Source organism: Microtus pennsylvanicus, chromosome 12, assembly GCF_037038515.1.
Source record: "Microtus pennsylvanicus isolate mMicPen1 chromosome 12, mMicPen1.hap1, whole genome shotgun sequence".
NCBI lineage: Eukaryota > Metazoa > Chordata > Mammalia > Rodentia > Cricetidae > Microtus > Microtus pennsylvanicus.
In genome coordinates, this window is record NC_134590.1 from 13,516,779 (window position 1) to 13,538,476 (window position 21,698).

The 21,698-nt window shown below is 39.4% G+C and overlaps 1 protein-coding gene across 2 annotated transcripts; it reads left to right on the forward strand.

The window, feature by feature from the left end:
- Positions 1-23: 23 nt before the first annotated feature.
- Rchy1 (ring finger and CHY zinc finger domain containing 1) lies at positions 24-21,466 on the forward strand. Of its 2 annotated transcripts, XR_012907313.1 has the most exons (10): positions 24-162; positions 8,182-8,301; positions 8,527-8,642; positions 15,202-15,280; positions 15,651-15,749; positions 17,533-17,594; positions 17,696-17,754; positions 17,842-17,868; positions 18,682-18,802; positions 20,869-20,886. XR_012907313.1 is itself a non-coding variant. In XM_075943883.1 (9 exons), the coding sequence occupies exons 1-9, from the start codon at positions 73-75 to the stop codon at positions 20,995-20,997; spliced, it is 786 nt and encodes a 261-aa protein (XP_075799998.1). In that variant the 5' UTR covers positions 24-72; the 3' UTR covers positions 20,998-21,466. The 2 variants fall into 2 exon arrangements, 1 of the variants encoding a protein (XP_075799998.1); XM_075943883.1 differs by lacking the exon at positions 15,651-15,749 and having other exon boundaries at positions 17,550-17,594; positions 20,869-21,466.
- The last annotated feature ends 232 nt before the right edge of the window (positions 21,467-21,698 follow it).

Below are 21,698 nucleotides of genomic sequence, written 5' to 3' on the forward strand. Positions count from 1 at the left end.
GGCTCTGCTGCTCCGAGGGGTGGCTTCCAAGCTGGGGGAAGGCTCTGTAAATCGTGAGGGGAGGTGGAGGAGATGGCGGCGACGGCGCGGGAAGATGGCGTCCTCAGCCTGGAGCGAGGGCGGCGGGGCTGCGAGCACTACGACCGGGGCTGTCTCCTCAAGGTGACGACTTTAAAGGGCTCTTCCTGAGGGGGTGCCGGGTTAGGCGGGGGGCGGGTTGGGCCGGGCGTAAGTTTCAGACTGATTGGCTTGTTGAGATGCCTTCTGCGTCTGGGATGGGTTCCCCTTGCAGAGAAGGCTTTTTGGGCAAGGGTGAGCACGAGCCCTGGACTCGATCTCAGCGTTTGGACTTTGCAAGCCGAGTTCTTGTTTGTCGAGAGCCTGGCCTCGCACGGAGTCCCTTATGCAATGGCTTGAGTCGTCATTTGCGGTTGACAGCAGAAGGAAGTAGTGGCAGGCTTGTCATGAGCATTGCTCCAGGACCTCTGTCAGCTGTGGAGGACGGTGACGGAAGGAGGCGAAGCAAAGGGAAAGTCAGAATATAACTTCTGTTCGGGCAGCAAGCTCAGGGTCTGGCCTGTCAGCTTCGCTTTGTTGTCTAGGAGGATGCCCAGACCTGTCAAGGAGAAAAGAGAGAAGTGTGATAGGAGAATCACACAGTGTGTGATTGCCATTTCATTGGCTTTCAGGGAAGTACCTAGGACGTTTACGCGATTATTTTTGCTGCTAAAGAAACCTAGTCATTTGGAGTTTTTAAAAATGGCCCTTACACAGTTAAGAGTTTCCTGACTTTATTTTGTTGAGAAAGCCTGGTATTTGAGCTGGGGAGAGTAGCCCAGCGGTAGACCTTGTGCTTAAAATGCTGGAGGCCCTGGTTCAGCTAGAACTTCAGAAATCTCCTCCCACCGAGAAGAAACTTGATTGCTGGAATCCTATAGCTTCGCCCCACCTTAGTTCTGCCCTAGATTTACTCTGCAATTTTGAGCAAGCTGCTTTTTAAATAGCTTGCATATAAAATGGCAATTTCTGAAGCCCCCTCCCCCCCTTTTTTTCTTTTTTGGTTTTATGAGACAGGGTTTCTCTGTGTAACAGTCCTAGCTGTCCTGGAGGAATTAGTGCCGTAGACCAAGCTGAACTCAGAGAGATCCGCCTGCCTCTGCCTCCTGAGTGCCGGGATTAAAGGTGTGTGCCACCACCGCCTGGCTAGAAGTTCGTTTTTTCATGGCTGGTGTTAGAGGTGAAGGCCTGTAGTTCTATCAGAGGTGCACTTCCAGCTATGTGTGAAGCGGAGGCAGTAGGAATGCCAGCCTGGGGGTGCTGCTGCCAGGAAGGAAGAGAAAAAGGGTTGGGGGAGGTGAGTGAGTGTGTGTATGTGTGTGTGTGTGTGTGTGTGTATACGTGTATACTACTAACCTCACCAGAGAGTCTATAGCTTCAGTCTCCACTGCCGTGGGGAAAGTCCCTCTTTTATTAATAAAACGATGATTGCATACTAGAGTGTACATGTGTTTAGGAGGTGCATCCCCAGAAATGAGTAGTAAAAATTACTTACCACTCTCAGTCACTAGCTTTTTTTTTTTTTTTTTCCATTTCACTTTACTGGTCAGCCCTGCTGGTCACTGACCTTAAAAGCTAGGATTAAATGATACACTTAGATCTGTAGGACAACTTAAACCCTTTCCTGTAGGCCACGGTTTGGTGAATATTGTTTGATTGCACTGGATGGAGTTCTTTCAGACTGATGAATTATCAAATGTTGTGTAAGCAGTTGAATACTGTTCTTCTGATTGCATTTCTACTGCAATATTTTCATAGGTTCAAAGTCAGATATGGGACTGAATTTCATATCTTGCCCTTCCCTGGCCCGGCAAAGTAATTTCACAGCCACAGTTGTGTTTCAAAGCACTTTAACTGCTTTTTCCTGAGTGTCATGCATTGCTCTTCTTTCCGCTCTTCCTCTTCCTTAAGTAGCAGAGGCCGACCGAGGTCTTTGAAGGAGGAAGCTGAGTGCAGCAGTTCAATCAGAGAAGGAGTGGCAATTGACCTTTGGTTTGTCAAGGTTGATCTTGACAAGAGAAATGTCAATGAAATGATCCAGAATAAAGATTTATTGGAGTGGATACTGGAAATAGTAGAAGTTTTGGATTTTTATTGCAAAGGAGAGCAAACGTGGTTGTTTTGCTGAAGATGTGTTACAGTATGTTTTTGTACACTGGGGCAATGATCTAAGAGGTCGTTTGGTAATGTAGCAGGAAAAAGGAGCATTCTAGGACTACTGTTCTGCTTGAGCAGTCAACGTGAAGCCGATCTTGGCTGCAAGCCTGGACTAACTAGAGTCTTTGTAGATGAAGACAAGGTAGAGTGTAGTAGTTTAGTTCTGTAATAAACACCATAACCCAAAACTACTTGAGGAACAAAGGGTTTATTGCTTACACTTCTTGTGACAGTTCATTAGGGGAAGCCAGGTCAGGATCTCATGCAGGGCAGGAACCTGGAGGTAGGAGCTGAAGCTGAGGCTATGGAATGCTGCTTACTACTGGCCTGCACTCCACGGCTCGCTCAGCATCCTTTCTTATATAACACAGGATCACCTGCCCAGGGATGGTAGTGATGGCAGTGGTCTGGGCCTTCATACATCAGTCATGAATCCAGAAAATGCCCCACAGGTGTTGGAACTGGGTAATTTGATGGAGGCAAATCCTCAGTTGAGGTTCCCACTTCTTAAGTGATTCTAGTTTCTGTCTAGTTTCTACCTAGAAGATAAAGCATATTTATTCTCAAGAAGGTTGATAGATCTTGTGGGTGAGTTTATTTTGATTACTACTATTTTGATAGTGAAATTAGTAGCAAGGTCATTAACAGACTGTTGCCAGGAAGAAAGAGGTGTTCAGAGTTTTAAAGGGGAAACTGTAAAAGGAGCATCTAGATCATGAGTTCTCAACATGGGGGTTAGATGTGGGGAGTGGAATGACCCTCTCACAAGGGTTGTATATCAGATATCCTGCATAGCAGATATTTTCATTATGATTCATAACAATTGGTTATAAAAATCACAGTTAGGAAGTGGCAATGAAATAATTTTATAGTTGGGGTCATGTAACATGAGGGCCTGCTTGTGGGGGATTCTGTCCTGCCCAGTTCCCACAGCCGGCAAGTCCCAAAGAAAATCACACAGAGGTCTTCATAAGTTATATAAACTGATTGGCTCATTAGCTCAGGCTTCATATTAGCTCTTATAACTTATATTAACCCATTATTTTTTATCTATGTTAGCCACATGGCTCGATACCTTTTTCAGCTGGGTAGGTCACATCTTGCTTCTTTCGTGATCTGGGGAGGACTGCGGAAAGAGCCTCCTTCTTCCCAGAATACTCCTGTACTCATTGCCCTGCCTCTATTTCCTGTCTGATTGTCCCCCCCTCTACTTCCTGTCTGGTTGTCCTGCCTATACTTCCTTCCTGGCTACTGGCCAATCAGTTTATTTAAAATATAATTGACAGAATATAGAATTGTCCTACACCACTTCCCCCTCTTTTTTTTTAAAAAAAAAAAACAAAGGAAAATATCCATGGTCCATTTTTTGGGAATGTGGGCGGGGTATTCCAGGCTACTTCCTGCTGGTTGGGGGTGCTGATAATCTTATGGGGACCTAAAGAAAATTTAGAATTATGATCAAGTCCTGACTGGAGTATCCTGTGAGTCTTGATCTTCTCAGGCAACAGTCTTGAATCTTTTCTGGATGTAGAACTCAGACATCTGGGCCATCTATTCCTACTGGAGATTTCTCCAGGTGATCTTCCTTGATCAAATCTGATTTTTCTTAACTCAGAATGAATCCACAGCCTCTCATTTCCTGTGGAAACAAAAGCAAAATCTCTTCTCCAAAGTAACATACCTTTTGACTTCAATTTTGAAGTCAAGGTATTTTCAAAATACCTATCTTGGATTAATAAAGCAGCATTTATAAGCAAATATCTTTTAGCAGCTGTTGCTCCTTCCACAGCATTCAAACAATTCAAAGAGAGCATAATAACATACAGTATCAAGATTCTCTGTGTACTTTTCATCTTTACATGGCTTTATTTTAACCTCTATTTCTTTTATTTTTATTTTTAACTTTTGACTTAGAGAACTGAGACAGGTTCTCTGTGTATCGTTGTCTTGGAACTCCCTCTGTAGACCAGGATGTCCTTGAACTCACAGAGATCCACTTGTCTCTGCCTCCCAAGTGCTGGGATTAAAGGTGTCCACCACCGCACCTTGAATTCACAGAGGTCTGTCTGTCTCTGCCTCGCTAGCTTCGGGAATTAAAGGTGTGTGCTGCCACACCTCAAGCTCACAGAGACTTGTCTGCCTCTGTCTCCCAGTCTTTGGGATTAAAGGCATGTGCCACCACACCTTGAATTCACAGAGGTCTTTTTGCCTCTGCCTCCCAAGCATTGGGATTAAGGTGTGTACCACCACACCCAACTACTACCCTTCCTCCCTCCCTCCCTTCCTCCCTCCCTCCATTCCTCTCTTTCTTTTCCTTCCTTTCTTTCTTTCCTTTAACCTTTTTCTTTTCTCTCCCAAGCCAGCATATATTTTTAACACACAGTAAACTGTTTAGATTTTTTTAAAATCTTTGAATCTATCTACACTGTATATATCTCTCTCTTTCTGACCACATGAGTCTTTAATATACTAAGCAATATGGGTAGGATTAAAGCTGTGGCTTTGACGACTAGATCCAGCCCATTTCTTAGCTTTCTGAGATTTCAGCCTCATGGTGGAGGTAGTCTGTAGCCATGTTTATTGCCACAACTCTACAGTGTTTCAAGGTCCCTACCAGCAAGCAAGCTGCAGCAGTCTGCTCACAAACCACACACAAATGCTCTGTAGTCGGACCACCTGCCTGAAAGAGTCAGAGTTTGCCCTGACACGGCCCAGAAAGCCGGCATTTTAAAAGGGTGCAGCTTTTTTTCTGCTCTGTCTGAAAACTGAAAAGCATGCGGTCAGCTTTTCATCAACACCATGTAAGTGTTTCTTGGCAGGACCTCTTAAAAGAGCTGCAAGGCTTTACAGCTAAAGCTGAGTCAGGAAGCCTATCTTAGATGAGAGTGCTTGCTTGCCTTTAGCAAGCAGAGCAGATCTGAGAAATTGCTGCTACCAAAAACCATGCTTTACTCTATTCTTTTTTGTCTAGAATTACTTACCAAGCTCTCTCAGGTTTTCTGTGGATGCAGTTGTCCACACATTGGCGCCATCTGTAACATGAGGGCCTGCTTGTAGAGGTTTCTGTCCTGCCCAGTTCCCACAGCCAACAAGTCCCAAAGAAAATTACACAGAGGTCTTCATATGTTATAAACTGATTGGCCCATTAGCTCAAGCTTTGTATTAGCTCTTTTAACTAATAATTTTAATAATTAACCCCTTATTCTTATCTATGTTAGCCACAGGGTCAGTTACCACAGCCTGAGGAACTGTTTTAAAGGGTTGCTGCATTAGGAAGGTTGAGAACCACTGTGCTAGACCTTGAGGCTTAGAACTCTAGAAGAATGAGAGCATTAACTATGAAATGATGGTAATAAAATATTTTTTTGAGTGTCTAGTGAAGCAACAATAATTTGAGGTTCCAAGAACAGTGCAGAAAATTTAAAGAAGTTTATTTTTATTTATCATTACGCCAAGAAGTTAAGAACAGGAAGTTACAGTGAAGATATGAAGACATTTTAAAAAAATAAATAAAATGTTAGTTTAGTGATAAATTCTAGTACAATTTTCACTACTAGTGTAAAAATGAATTCTGTTAATGATGTCTGTGTTTAAGGGAAGAAAACTTGGAGTTTTCTTTATTATAGTCTTCAAAAGTTCACACAGAGCTCATGAAAGGTATTATCAGGAATCTCAGAGTAATAAAGTTTAAAAGCTTGGGGGCAGGCATACAAAAGTATGTTCTTCTCTGTCACACAATAAAAACAAACAAAGAAGGAGACCAGATAGTGTGGTGGTGTTTACTTCAGCTGTGGTTAGCTGCTTCTGATGCATGTCAGTGGATAGGAGTGGGGTTCAGCTAGTGTTAGGGTTTAGCTGTCTGGTATTTGGAGAAAGGAAGAGGCAGCTAGGCTATGTGCAAGGGAACACATGGAATTAGTTGAGAAGAGTAGAGAGTTAGTGGTAGAATTCGTTCTTGGAATTGAAATACAGGGCTAGTACAGTCCTTTCTCAGGAGCAGCAGTTGCAGAGTGTGATGACTGGGTCCGCAGGAATCTCTAAAAACTACTTTGTGGGATAGTAGATGTGCTGTATCCAGTGTGTTGGCATTTATACTGATGGTGGAAAGCAATGATTAAAACTAGTCTCCGTATGAAATCAAGCAGGGATTTTGTATTGCAATCAGGTACACTGTAGTATACCTACAGTTAGAGCCAGTGTCACTTAAAAATGTCATTGATGAAGTGCTAAAATTAATAATTATCAAATCTTAGCTCATTCTCATCCGTATCTTTTAGTAGTTTATTTGACAAATAGAAGACTTTCAGCAAGCATTTGGTTTTCTTGAGTAAAGATTCTTAGGCATTTGTGAAGTAAATTAGTTGCTTTGTTCATGGAACTTTTTTTGCTTGAAAATAATTGGTTATTCAAGCTTGAGTATATGGGAGACATTTTTTCAAAAGTGTGGAAGGAGTCAGGACTCATGAAGGAGAAACAATTTATAATACTTTAAAAACACAAGTAATTCTTATGTGAGATATTGATAGCTATAGTTCAGGTATACCCTTAAGATACCCTTACGAGTCTTAGAGCTTAACAGGGGCCTGAGACTGAAATGCTTGTGGATATCGTTGTGTTCACACTTAGGGATGGGACTGCGCGGCAGAGGAGGATTGGGATACAAGGCCATCGAAAGTGAGAAAATTTAGGTTATTGAAGGGATTATTGTGGATATATTCATCACTAAAATTTAGTCAAGAATAATGTTGAAGAAAAAGAAGTCAGCATGTTACAGCACTTAAAGGATGGGGTGTGTTCAGTAACAGCCTTAGGAAATGGTCAGGATGTGCAGATCTGCACAGTCAGTACACTGGAGAAACATTTGGCCTGGGAATTTCTTTTTTCTCCCTTCCTTCCTTCCTTCCTTCCTTCCTTCCTTCCTTCCTTCCTTCCTTCCTTCCTTCCTTCCTTCCTTATAGCTACATTTTTTTCCCCCTGACAATGTCATACATTTTGGTCATTTCAGCCCCCCCCCCCCAAAAAAAATAAAAGCGATGTTCTTTTTTGAATTCTGGGGATTAGGTATTGAAATGAATATCTTGCATAATGCCAGGAAAGTACTATACCAATATCTACATACCAAACCTGGCATTTCTTGATATAATGGGTTAAAAGTTAAACACTTATGAAATTACCTAACAATAATGAGGTTTAAATAATCAAGAATACATTTCTGTGCATTTTTTTCCATGTAACAATTCCAAGTGTGATCCAGATGGGTAAAGACCACTGTTCCACTTGGTCATTTTAGAGTCAAATTTTTTTCTGTTGTATTATTTTAACATATTGTAAGGCATTTGATCATCTTTATGTGGGATCCAGCTGTAGAATATTCAATAATCTGCTCTAAGGAGGGAACAGATTTCAGTGGACAATTGGCAGTTTTTAACACTCTCAAAATCAGTGAGTCTGGGCGTGGAGGTGTATGTTTTTAACCCTTGCACTTAGGAGGCGGGATAATCTGATCATAGCTGGCCCGTAGTAGTTTTAGGACAGCCAGGGCTACATTGAGAGACCCTCTCTAAAAACAAACAAATTTATTGTATCCTATGCAATATTAGGTATATGCATTATGATTAGTAAATATTAGTGAAGTTAAAACAGTTTGTGTTTAGATGTTGTTTTTTTTTCTGACCATGTCTAAGAAGGTGTTAACTACTATTTAGGTTGAGAATGAGATGCGGTTTTGTGGGATTGATTTTTCTGTCTAGAGATTTCTGCCTTTATGTTTGTGTTTTAAAGTTGTGTTTAGAGTCTTTCAGGCAGATATTGAAGGGGAAGATTATTAACATCAAATATGCCAAGAAATGAAAGCTAGCCATGGATTCATTGGTTGTAATCTTTGACCTTGATCAGAGAAGGATGTAGGAATTTTCTTTCTTTGTAATTAACTTGTCTTCTTATGCTCCCTTTGTTCCCCTGGGTTAGGCACCTTGTTGTGACAAGCTCTATACGTGCCGGCTGTGTCATGACAACAATGAAGATCACCAGCTGGATCGTTTCCAAGTAAAGGAAGTGCAGTGCATCAACTGTGAAAGACTCCAGCATGTAAGATCTTATGGCACCTGCCTTACTTTTTCAAGTTTTAAGATGGATTAAAAACTTTAATCAAAAGTTGGAAATGAGACTTAACTCTAACTCTGAGTAAGTAATATTGTTGAGTTAGATGTTTAAAAACATAAAAATAAGCTAAACATGCTTTCATATAAATTCTGAATATTTAAATCGTTTTGGTAAAGTTACTTGAGTTTTTAACTACTGTGTCCTTTTCAGGCCCAGCAGATTTGTGAACATTGTAGCACACTGTTTGGAGAATATTACTGCAATATATGCCATCTGTTTGACAAAGATAAGAAACAGTATCATTGCGAGAACTGTGGAATTTGTAGGTACTGTATATAAATCTCCTAATATTTCCTGTGCATTTGGCCAATTATGTTATCTTAGTCACTTTTCTGTTGCTGTGGTGAAATGTGGAGGAGAGGAGAGTTTGAGCTGTGCTTCCAGAGGGTTAGAGTTGGTGGTGACACACACACACACACACACACACACATACACACACACACACATACACACACACTCTGCATGGGGAACAGTTCAGCAGTAGGTGGCGGATTCGACAGCGTAGAGCTCACATTTTGTTCTGTAAGCAGGAAGCAGAGAGAGAAAGAACTAGTTCACTTGTGTCTCAAAGCTCTCCTTCAGGGACACATTTCCTCTAGCAAGGCCACACCCCTTAAACTTCCCCAAATGTCACCACCAACAGGGGACCAAGAAGGTAAATACTGGAGCTTGTGGGGACATTCTCATTTAAACCAGTAAAATAGTTTAAAAAATTAGCTAGTTTTGTTTTGAGATAGGATCTCACTGCTTGCTGTATATTTCATGCTGGCCTCAAACTCAGAGATCTGCCTCCCTCTGCCTCCTGAGTGCTGGTGTTAAAAACTTATGCCACCACTGCCTGACTTATTTTTTTTAAAGTGAGACTATCATCTAAGGTGTGGTCATCTGAAGGTAGTAATCTGATTTATTGCCTATAGGGCTCATTGTTAGAGTTAAGTGCTGGGGTTCTTCTTGTATTTGCTTATTTTTGATATTGTAATTTAATCACAACATTTCTCTTTTCTTTTTCCTCTCTTCAAGCCCTCTTATATACTCCTCCCCACGCTCCTTCAAATTTGTGGTCTATTTTGTCACCAATTGTTATAAGCCTACATATATATGTGTATTTCTGTGTATATAAGCGTTCTTAAATATAACCTGTTGAGTTGATATAATGTTACTTGTATGCTATTGGTGTGTTCTTTCATGGGGAGGGCCACCTCTCCTCCTAGCTTCAGTTGTCTGTGTAGGGTTGAGGCTTCACGGGCTTTTCCCCTGCAAAGTTTGGTATGTTTGTTGAGTCCTTGTTTGGGTGGTCATGCTGGGGAGATTTTATGGATTCTTATTATCTATTTATCTATGTAATTTAGTAAGGATCATTTTGCCTTGAGAGAGTATTTTGGTTGTGAAGACATTTTTTTTCCCTATTAATTATGCATGCACATGTCACACTCACACACAGCACACAGTCAGCACAGACACAGAGACATTCATCCATACACAGAGACACAGACTGACACATTCACACAGTACAGACTTACCTGGGACTCAAAATATTGGCACAGTCGGTAGAGCATGAGACTCTTAATCTCAGGGTCGTGGGTTCGAGCCCCACGTTGGGCGCCATTTGTAGTAATAAGGGCGACGGGGGCTGCGTCCCCAACACCCCAGCCGCCTGCTCGGCTAGCTTTTGCCCCGAAATAACAACACACAAACTGTATTCATTTAAACACTGCTTGGCTCATTTCTACCTAGCCTCTTCTAGGCTAACTCTCGCACCTGGACTAGCCCATTTCTTATCATCTGTATAGCACCGGTCTTACTGGGAAGATTCTAGCCTAAGTCCATCCTGGGTCGGAGCTTCATAGCGTGCATCTTCCCTGGAGCAGGGAGCATGGCGTCTATCTGAGGCGTCTGCTCCAGAGAGGAGAGCTGTCGAGTCTGACCTCACTTCCTCTTCCTCCCAGCACTCCGTTCTGTTTACTCCACCTACCTATGTTTTAACCAATAAAATGGGCCAAGGCAGTTCCTTTATTAGCCAATGACCTTCCTCCATCATTTCCCCTTTTTCGGTTTAAACAAAAAAAAAAGGCTTTAACTTTAACATAGCAAAATTACATATAACGAAACAGTTATCAAGTAAAAGTTACAATAATCTTTATCATAACTAAGGAAAACTATAACTATAACTAACTATTCTTAACTCCATCAAAGACTCCAGAAAGATACAATACTACCTAAGCAAACAAGAAAAAGCAACTTTTAAAACTCTAGAAATGACAGAGACATCTCGCTGGCTGGACAGTCACCCAAAGTTCCTCTGTACCGTTGGGGCATCTATCTTCAGCCTTCAGGCCCATGGTATCCAGCAGACATTTCCATAAAGCAGGAAAATTCAAAGTCAGTTCAGTCACTATCTGTTGTGTCCTGCAGAATGTCTTGCAGACTCTTTCATGAATCAGGAACCCCGAAAGATCATCTCACCTTAGGCAAGTTCAGTAGTCCTCTCTCTGCGGGTTCTCTGTGTCCAGTTTATGCAATAGTCCAGGCAAGAGCAGTTTCTTGCCCAAATGGCTATCAAACTCCATAACGAGCCTCTTCGATGCCCATCTTCCTCTTGAAGTAGATTGGTGCTGCCAGGAGCAGAGTGTCTCATTGTCATGAAAAGTCCTAAGTTATTAAAACATTTAATGTCCTATTCTGTAATCTTTGAAAGACATGAAGAATGTCTATCTAAAATATATCTCTATATATCTAGAAAATCTAACTAACATGACTACAAGCTTTACTATTATCGATGATTATCCGTTAACAACCTATATTTCTTAATTATACAGTACATATTTAAATGAACTACACAATCACAATACCTTAATCAAAATCAGAAACACTTATACATATAACAAAATTGACCTTAAATCTCTATCAATAAAGCAAAATCTATACTAATGCAAATTATTCATATCTATATCATATCCCCCTTTAAATGTAAAAGAACATTTATAAACCATATTTGGGAACATGGGCGCAGTTTTTTCTCTCCAAACTGCTTCCTGCTGAATGGGGGCGTTGTTAATTAGGTCTTTCATGGTATAACCTGTGTGCTAGTTTCATCTCAGTTGGCAGTTGAGCAAAGCAATTTTATGAAGATGTTCACAGCAACTTTCGGGAGGTCGTGGTCTATCATACCAAATTGGGATAGATGCAATCCACAAGGTCTGATCCTCTGTGAAAACAAAAGAAGAATCTCTTTTCCAAAGTATCATATCCTTAGATCCAAATTTTGAAATCATACCCTCATGATATCTGTTCTGGTTCCACTTGGCAGCCCATATCATGAAATGTCTCTCTGTACTTAGCTCCTTCACAGTCAAAAATTTTAAAGAAAACACAATGCACATAATCCAGACTCTCTGTGAATTTTCCATTTTTACGTGGCTTATTTTTCTTTATTTCTTTTAATCTCTTAACTATCTGTACTCTGTCTCTTTAAAGACTTTACCTTTTTTTCTAAACCATTAACTTTATTTTCTATATTCTTTTTCTTCTCTCTCCCAAGCCTACGTACATTCATCCAACAGTGTAACTCATTTAGTGGTCTGAATCTGTCCTATTGTGAATCTGCAATTTTTTACTATCCAGGAGCACTTTTGATTTGCGCTTTTAAATCACTAGGCGCTTAAGAATCTAAGCTGTGACATTCCTAAGTTAACTTTTTGCTTTTTGAGCGTATATCTGTAGACCAGGCTGTCTTTGAACTCTCAGAGATCCGCCTGTCTCTGCCTCCCAGGCATTGGGATTAAAGGTGTCTGCTACTACACCTTGAACTCACAGAGATCTGTTTGTCTCTGCCTTTTAGGCACTGGGATTAAAGGCATGTGCTACCACACCTTGAAGGTCTATCTCCCTCTGCCTCCCAAGTGTTGGGATTAAAGGCGTGTACTACCACACACAACAACTCTCTTCCTTTTTTTGTTTTTTGCTTTACTTCAACTTTTAGTCTGCATATATTTTTAACACATTTTAAACCATTCAGAAGTTTTCTCTGTCTTTGAATCTCTCTTTTTCTGACCACATGAGTCTTTAATTTACCAAGCAATCTCAGTAGGACTAAAGGCGTGGCTTTGTCGGCTAGATGTAGCCCATTCCTTAGCTTTCCAGCCTCATGGCTGAGGTACTGGAGGTAGCCATGTTTATAAGAGTCAGACTTTGCCCTGGCAGGACAGCCCAGAAAGCTGGCATTTTTAAACGGCGCAGCTTTTTTTTTTTTTTTTTTGCTACGGCTGAAAACCGGAAAGCATGTGTTCAGCTTTTTGTCAATACCGTTTAAGTGTTTCGTGGCAGGACCTCTTAATGAGCTGCAGGCTTTGCAGCTAAAGCTGAGTCAGGAAGCCTCTCTTAGATGAGGCGCTTGCTTGCCTCTGGCAAGCAGAGTAGACCCGAGAAATTGTCACTATCAAGAAAACATGCTTTACTCTTTCCCAAGCTTTCTCAGGCTTTCAGTGGGTTCAGTTGTCCACATGTCTGGGCGACCTTGGGCTCTGCAGGCGGCGCTCCCATCCTCTCAGCCAGCGCTCTGACCGTTTGTGAAGACATTTTGTGTTGTCATAACATTTACTGGGTACAAACCATGAATGCTATTAGAATTCCTACAATGTGCTAATTGAGAAAAGGTATTGAGATAACTGATACCGTGTCTTTAATCCTAGCATTCAGGAGGCAGAGGCAGGTTGATCTCTTTGAATTCAAAGCCAGCCTGATCTACAGAGCTAGTTCCAGGAAAGCCAAGGCTATACAAACAAACCCTGTCTCAAAAAGCAAAGCAAACAAAACCCAACAAAACAAGCAAAGATAATTGATACCTATTTGGAAAAAACTTGATTCTGAAATGTGCATATTCATTATAAAACGGTTTTAGCATTTTGTGACAGAAAATAGTAGTTCATGAAAGTCTGAATTTTATTTCTCATGGAAAAGTCTGATTCAGGTACTTAAATAACTTGGCACCCTCCACATTCTGATCCTAGGTGTTTTCTTCTTTGATTCTGCGGGCTCATATTCTGGGCAGGGAGAAATGACTAGATCTGTGAGGGAGGCATTCTCTTTCCCTTCATTTCCTTTAATTGTGTGCCATGTGTGCATGTGGAAGTCAGGGGATTGTTGAAGGAGGAGCCTGTTCCCTCCTTCCATGATGGGAGTTCCAGGGAATGCAATCAGGCTCTCCTGCCTCCTGGCCATGCCTTTGCTTTCTGAATCATCTTGTAGAGCGCTTCTCACACAAGAAAATTGGATCTTTTCACAGCCTCCAAAGAAGCAGGGAACTTGTCTATTTTCAGGATAGGTCTGAATAACTGCCTTTTAAATAAATGTTTTATTGTGAAAGAAGCAAAGAATAGAAATGTAGGGATCAGCTAGCATTTTTTTTTTTTTAAAGTTTCTTGATATAGGGTTTCTCTGTAGCTTTGGAACCTGTCTAGCTCTTGTAGGCCAGGCTGGCTTCAGACTCACAGAGATCCACCTGCCTCTGCTTCCTGAGTGCTGGGATTAAAGGTGTGTGCCACCACCGCCCGGCTCCCAGCTAGCAGTCTTATTTTTTACCATTTATATTATAAATTTTATAATGAGCTTCAACCTGAAGAAAATATAAAATGTATACAAAGGAGAATGTTTTTGGTCTATAGTTTACAGAAGTTTTTCCTAAATAGTGGGCAAAAAGCATAAACTATAAAGGAAAATATTGATGGTCTTTAAGTTTTACTTTTGTTTTTATTTTAAATTGTGTGTGTGTACTTGTGAGTGTAGGTGACCGTGGAGGCTAGAGCTCAGATCCCTGGAGCTGGAAGTATGGGTGGTTGTGAGCTGTCTGCCATCGGTGTTGGGAGCTGAATGTGGGTCGTCTGCAAGAGCAGTGTTGCTTTTATCTACTGACTCATTTTAATAGATATAAAGTGATGGTGAATCTTTATGAAGAGCTAGACAACAGAGCAGTGATCATAACATACATAGTGAAAAGTGAATATCCAGGCTGTATAAGGCTTCTTTTAAATTAATTGATAAAGGGCAAATACTGAGGTAGAGAAATGAGCAGAACACATCAACAGAAAATTCACAGAAATCTGAGCAGTTCTTTAACATTAAAAATTAGTCCTTTGTAATTTGAGAAATGAAAGTTAGAATAGCATATATTATCTATCACGCATGTGTCCATGTAGTCCAGGTTGTGAGGAACATGCATGTGGACATGTAAACTAGCAGTCTTTGGAGGGGTCAGGTTGTCAATATCCCAGTTGATGATCCAGTACTCTCTGACTCAATAGTGTCACTTTTAGGGATAGTGAAAAAATAGGCTAAATATGGATTAAATGCTAGCTGGACAGTTTTTAAAATTATGTCATTGTAGCAAGTAAAAATTGTAAATTTTTTTAGCTTCAAAATACTGAAACAAACAAAAAGATTGTAAATTTTATCAATAAAATATTTTTGAAAATTATGATTCATTTATACCATTGACTGCTGTGTGGCTATTAAGAATGAAGTAGTTTTCTATGGACAGACACAATCATCAGGATATATTATAAGTGTAAATAATTGCACAACGGCATCTGTAGAATTGTGTAAGAAATTAAGCTCAACTTGTGTGCATCTGTTCTGTGCATCCATATCCGATCTTACAGAAGTGTCACTCTGCTTGTGCTGGTTACCGTGGACACTGGAGAGATGGCGTTTCTCCACGTTCTTCAGTGTGTTTGAATATTCCTACAGTGAGACTGAGTTTGGGTATTATGTAGTGAACAAATTATCGTGTAATAAAAATAATCTTTTGGCTTCCATATTGTGTTTTGTTAGGATTGGTCCAAAAGAAGATTTTTTTCACTGCTTGAAATGTAACTTATGCCTAGCCATGAATCTTCGAGGAAAACATAAGGTATATATTTGAGCTGCATAATTTCAAACCTATTAGTGTTTTTGAAAACAAGCTTAAATTCTAGTATGTTTAGAAACATGCTAATTTTCATATATTACCAACTACAACTATATTCTTTGGTTTTCTAAAAAGTAGAATTAAGTAGATAATCTAAAATATATGCCTCAGAATATTTGATCTACAGTTTACTTTTCGTAATGTAAGAATGCCTATAAAAGTTATTAGCATAATGCTGGCAGCTTCTCAGTTGGTTCATGAATTTTTCTTTTAATTGAGCCATACATTTTTCTCTGCTCCCTTCCCTTCCTCCCCTCTTCTTTTCTTTTCTTTTTCTTCTTTTTTTTTTTTTTTTTTTGGTTTTTCGAGACAGGGTTTCTCTGTGGTTTTGGAGCCTGTCCTTCCCCTCTTCTTTTCTACTCTCTCCTGTGACCTTCATGCTCCCAGTTTACTCAAGAAATCTTGTCTACTCCTTTTTATATAGATCCAGGTATGTCTCTCTTAGAATCCTCTTTGCTGTCTAGGTTCTCTGGGGTTGTGGACTGTAGGCTGATTTTTCTTTGCTTTATGTCTAAAAGCCACTTATAGTGAGTACAGATTCTTATCATAGATAGTGCTTCTAAAATTAACTGTAAAAGGAAAAATACTAAGTGATATAACTATTTACAGTGTTCTAAGAATAATTAGAAAGTATTTTTTGTATTTCTTTCATAATTAAGGCTTATAAATATAAACATAGAAATTTTATTGTAATCTCAGACCCTCTCTCTTATTTAAAAATAATCTAATGAAACACTGTATTTATAGTACTGATTCTATCTACTGTAAGAATATAAAGAATGGAGGATCAGCAAAGCAAAGTATAAAATAGAGGGCAGTCCAGTAAGAGACTAATAATAGCCTTCTGTCTGAAGATGAGACAGACAGACAGGCAGACAGAGACACACAGAGAAAGAGAGACACAGAGAGAGAATATACAGATACAGAGTAGTGAGGAAAATTAAGATGAGTAACAGAAATGATAACTGAGAATAGAGTGAGGCTGAATAATGATAACTCCCAAGATACTCAGTCTTAGCTTAAAGGAATTTGATGAGCAGGATGTGAATTGGTTAAAGATTGAGTCTGACCTTAAAAAATTTGGGGTGGCTTGGCGGTAGTGATGCACACCTTTGATCCCAACACTCAGGAGGCAGAGGCAGGCGGATCTCTGTGAGTTCGAGGACAGCCTGGTCTACAAGAGCTAGTTCCATGACAGGCTCCAAAGCTACAGAGAGACCCTGTCTCGAAAAACAAACAACAACAACAAAAAAAAAACAAATAAAAAAATTGGGGGGCGATAGTCAGATAAACTGGCTAGGGTTATGGCACATGAAAGTTCATGGCTCACTTGAGTTACATAGAGGGGCCTTGTCTCAAGATAAACAAAAGTCATTAAATTAAAAAAAATTAAAAGGACAGGCTAATGAAGATAGCTTGGAGTCAGTAATGTTGTGGGAGCTCGATCTGGTGAGATGCTAGCAAGCAGTCAGAACAGCAAGATGTACTAGAGAATAGATAATGACACAAAGCCACGTGGCGATGCACAGATAATTAGAAATGGGTTAATTTATATGTAGGAGCAGGCTAATCATAAGCCTGAGCCATCAACCAAGCATTTATAATTAATATTAAGCGTCTGAATGATTATTTTCTAAACGGCTGCAGGGATTTGCGGGCAGGAGGGAAACCAGTCCAGGATAGAGAATGACTTTCAATAGCCTTATGGATTGTATTTCTTTGGCTCTGTTCTGGTTTCCATGGCATATATAGAATACATTTGTGTATACACATGCACACGTGTGCATACACACAGCCAGCCCATTGCATATTCACTTCATTTGAATTTAATTCACTCAGTGATGGCATCCTAATTACATAGATATTAAGGTATGTGGGTTTGTATATATATGGAGTGTACCTGAGAACCAAAATGATCTCTCCTTCTATATATTTAGACATGTATTGCTATGCAAAAACCTCACACTGCTGAGATTCCAACTTAACTCCACCTCTTAGTAGTGTACACATGGAGACCAGAGTACAACTTGGAGAGTGGCTTCTCTCCTTCCAACATGTGGGTTCCAGGGATTGAACCCAGGTCTTCAGGCTTGGTGGCCAGTGAGTCATCTCACTGGCTCTTTTAACCAGTTTATTTTTTTTATTAATGCTGTTGTAGCTGACATTTTTATCTTTTCATGCTTTTATTAATGTACGGTTCTCCTTTAAACAGTGTATTGAAAATGTTTCTCGGCAGAATTGTCCAATATGTTTGGAGGTGAGTGTGGAATATTTTTCACTTTGGAAATTACTTCGGTTTAAAGTGCTTGAGTGTTGCTAGTGTCTTTATAGGGCACTAATGGCTTCCTTTCCTTTTAGGACATTCACACGTCCCGCGTTGTTGCTCATGTCTTGCCGTGTGGGCATCTCTTACATAGGTAAGATAACTTTCTTCCTGCTTGGAGGTGTTTGGAAGCAATGGAGGTAGTTTTTCTTTACTGAAATACTGTTCTATTTTCTTTCAGAACGTGTTACGAAGAAATGTTAAAAGAGTGAGTTTTTTTTTTTATTTTAAAACGTACAGTTTTAAGATGTTTGTTTTTGTGAGGAGGGTGGTGGGGAGGTGGGCAAACCATGGTGGCTAGGTACACTGTTTGGAGTATGGTAGATGTATACGGAGGTGAGTAGAGTAGATAACTGGTGTTTAGCTGGCCATGGCATCTTGGGGAACAGGACTGTATCTCTGTTCCCCTGTCCTTATCATGCCTGTTTCTTTACGTAGCTTGAGGTGGGCAAAACCTCTTGTTTTCTAACCATATGTTCTGGGGAACATAGTTGCCTCTGGAATTAATCACGGTGTTGTAAAAGCACCAAAGAACAGTGTGCACATTTTATTAGCTCTCTATATTGGTCCAGCAATGAACTACAAAGAAAATGTTCTTTAAAACTGGAACTAGAATGAGAAATAGGAAAGAGTAGAAATGGTGCAGCTATTGAAAATTTTAGACAGGAAGTAGTAATATGATTAAATTATTATTTTTTGATTGGAATACTTTTTAAGTAATAGAAATTCTTTCAATCAGAATTGAAGTTGTTTTGCTAATGAATAGTTTAATTGGTATTACTAAGTAAAGACATAGTTCTACAAAGAGTACTGACTAGTTCTCTGTTTTAGAGAGTTGAGGATAAAGACTTAGGATTTAAATGCACTATAAAATAGAGAATTGAATATTTATCTTTTTTATTGCATAGATTTTTCAGGTTTCTGAGAAGTTAGCTTGAAACGTAGAATACTACCCTGTTCGGGTTATGTGCCAGTGAGCTGTGTCTTCTTGTATATAGATCCTATTCATTGTCTCTTGCAGAGGCTACAGATGTCCACTGTGTATGCATTCTGCCTTAGATATGACGCGGTACTGGAGACAGCTGGATAATGAGGTCGCACAAACTCCTATGCCATCCGAGTACCAGAATATGACTGTGGATGTGAGTAGAATCCATGCTTAGGACTTTTTAGATTTCTTGCTGATATAGTCTTTCTTATTTTTGCTTCTTTGCTTGAATTTGTCCCAAAATTACTATTTGGCATTGTAACTAATTAAAGCAAAGGAAATAAATTATTTAAAAAAAAATTTTTATGTTGATGTCAGACTAGGGTGAGAAAAAAAAATCCTAAGAATAACTTTGTATAGTTTTTCCTCAACACTAGATGGCAGGCAAAAACTTTGCTATGAATTTTTGACAAATCGCTTGCCAGTGTCAGAGGTGAATCACTGATATTTTACCTGTGTTTCACTTAAATTATTCAAAATTTTGTTTTAAGAGAATATATTTGCTGGGTTTTGAAAGCTAGCTAGCTTTTGGATTTTAATGTTTACGTTTTATTTTGTCGTAGCCTTTATTTGGTCTCAATTAGCTTATTCCCTTTGGCCCTACGAGAGTTGCTGTGTTGTAGCTTAATCTCAGAGTTGAAAAATTAAATAGCTTTCTGATGCTTTCATAACTTTTGGACATACAAATATTCTCATTGTCTACAAATACTTTCAAACACAAAGAGGAAACAAAACCAAATAATTACTTTTAATATTGGACACATAGCTCAGTAGTAGTTAGCATGTGTAAGGTCATGGGTTTGATCCTAGCACTGTGAACAAAAAACAAAACCCCTTCTGGTTTATTTATACTGTAAAGTTCCAAAATTAATGTTGGTAACTGAGTTGTTACTGAGGACAATGGAAGATCCTTTAGATACTATCTGGTAATTGAGATGTTTATTAGAAGCTGAAGTTTATTGTGTTCATATAGACGCTTTTTCTTTTAAAAAAGTAGCTTTATGAAGGTACATGTCACATACATTGGAGCCCATTCTTTAAATGTATATAATTCAGTGACTTCTAGTACTTTTATGTAATTTTGCAAATAGTACCACAATTTTTATTTTAATATTTTAAAATATTTTTGTCATTTGTGAAAAAACCCTATGGCCAGGGCTGATGAGGTGGCTCATTTGGTAAAGTGTCTGCCACCCAAGCACAGTGGCCTGAGTTTGGATTTCTAGAACACGGAAAAAATTAAGCATGGTTACTGCATGCTATAGCTTTGTCCTTGAGCTTTATGTTCCGTGAGGGACTGTCTCAAGGGGTGAGGGTGGAGAGCAGTGAAGGGAAGACACCCCGCGTGGACCTCAGGTATACCCACACATGCGCGCACTCACACACACACCACACCACACCACACCACACCACACCACACCACACCACACCATACCACACCACACTACACCACACCATACCACACACAAAAAATAACCAAACAACAAACACCTCAACAGCTGCACCCCACCAGCTGCACCTCACCGTAGTCACGTCTCAGACAACCTCTGATCTCTCTGCCTTTAAGTAGGATTCTTAAAAGTAGTTTTCCAAATTATGTGAAGAACAAATGGAAATTTTTTGTTTATGATGTGTGTATGCTAAGACTGCTATGTAGTTATATGTATTCTCAGATGGACATTTTGAGTTTTCAGTGTCTTAACACCAGAAGATATTGAGTCTTTATCATGTTTAGGGACTAGCAAGAGGCTTTCTGGCTTAACTCTGGCTTAACAAGTGCTCTTGTTCTTGATTCATTCCTAAAGCATAGTAAACCTAAAAATTAAGCAAAAATATTCCAATTTGTAGAAATTTCAATTTTATTAGTTAATTCTGAGTACCAGTGAAAATAATGAAGTCGTTATACATGTTATTTTAAGTATTTTTTACCTAATGATAAACATTAGATTTGAATATGTCTGTGCTAATTTTCTTGCTTGTATTATGTATACTTTTAGCAAGTATTTTAAAATGAGTCTTCTGTGCTTAGATTCATATTTTCAGAATTCAAAGCTACCTTAATAATCTTTAAAATATTCATTGGAGAAAAGACATTTTCACTGCAGAAATGTCTATAGATGTATGCGTGTATCTCACATCTTTTATATGACCCTCAAATGATTGTTTATAGAGAGTGCCACCTGTAGTCACAAGACTTAAGTCCTTGTCTTCATTTTTCAGATTCTCTGCAATGACTGTAATGGGCGATCCACAGTCCAGTTCCATATCTTAGGCATGAAATGTAAGATCTGTGAGTCCTACAATACTGCTCAGGCTGGGGGCCGCAGAGCTGCAGTGGACCAGCAGTGAGCAGCCTGTCCTCGGCTGGAGGACAGCTCTGTGATGTAGATAAACTCTGTGTAAAAGACCCTGTTGTCACATTGTGTCCTAACTGTGATGTCGCAAAGCAGCAGGTCATATTATATGTGCCTACGGATTCAAGCTCTCTGGATGGAATTACCATAACTCATGCTGGATGAAGCCGCTGCTGATGTGTTGATCGGAAGTTCTTTTAGTCAAGTTTTGAAGTCAATGATGTTTGCCTCAGATATAGTCACACACATAGAAATATTTTATATTTTCATGGAACTTTAAGTGATACAATGCACGCAGAGTTCATTTCTATTTCTTGATAGTCTTTGATTTTTAAGGACTGTAATATAATTTTAAAGTTCTTATTGTTAAAATCTAATGGTTTTGAATTTTCTAAGACAGTCCTTTGGATCCTACAATTGAGTTTTTGTGTAAAAACTACCAATAAAATTATACTGAGACATTGTTTTTACAGGATTTTTTTTCCCCCAAGGTTGCTTATTTTTGTTTTTATTGTGACAGTAAGGTCATTTTATATTGTAAAAGAAGTTCTCTTCTTTTTTTTGAGGTGTTTTTCTGTAAGTATGATTGATTGGGGAAAAGTGGCTTGTGAAGTAATGAAGCTCTTCCGAGATTTTAAGGCAACTATTATTGTTGTAATTTCTTTCAGTCTGCCAAAATTACTTCTCCACATTGTA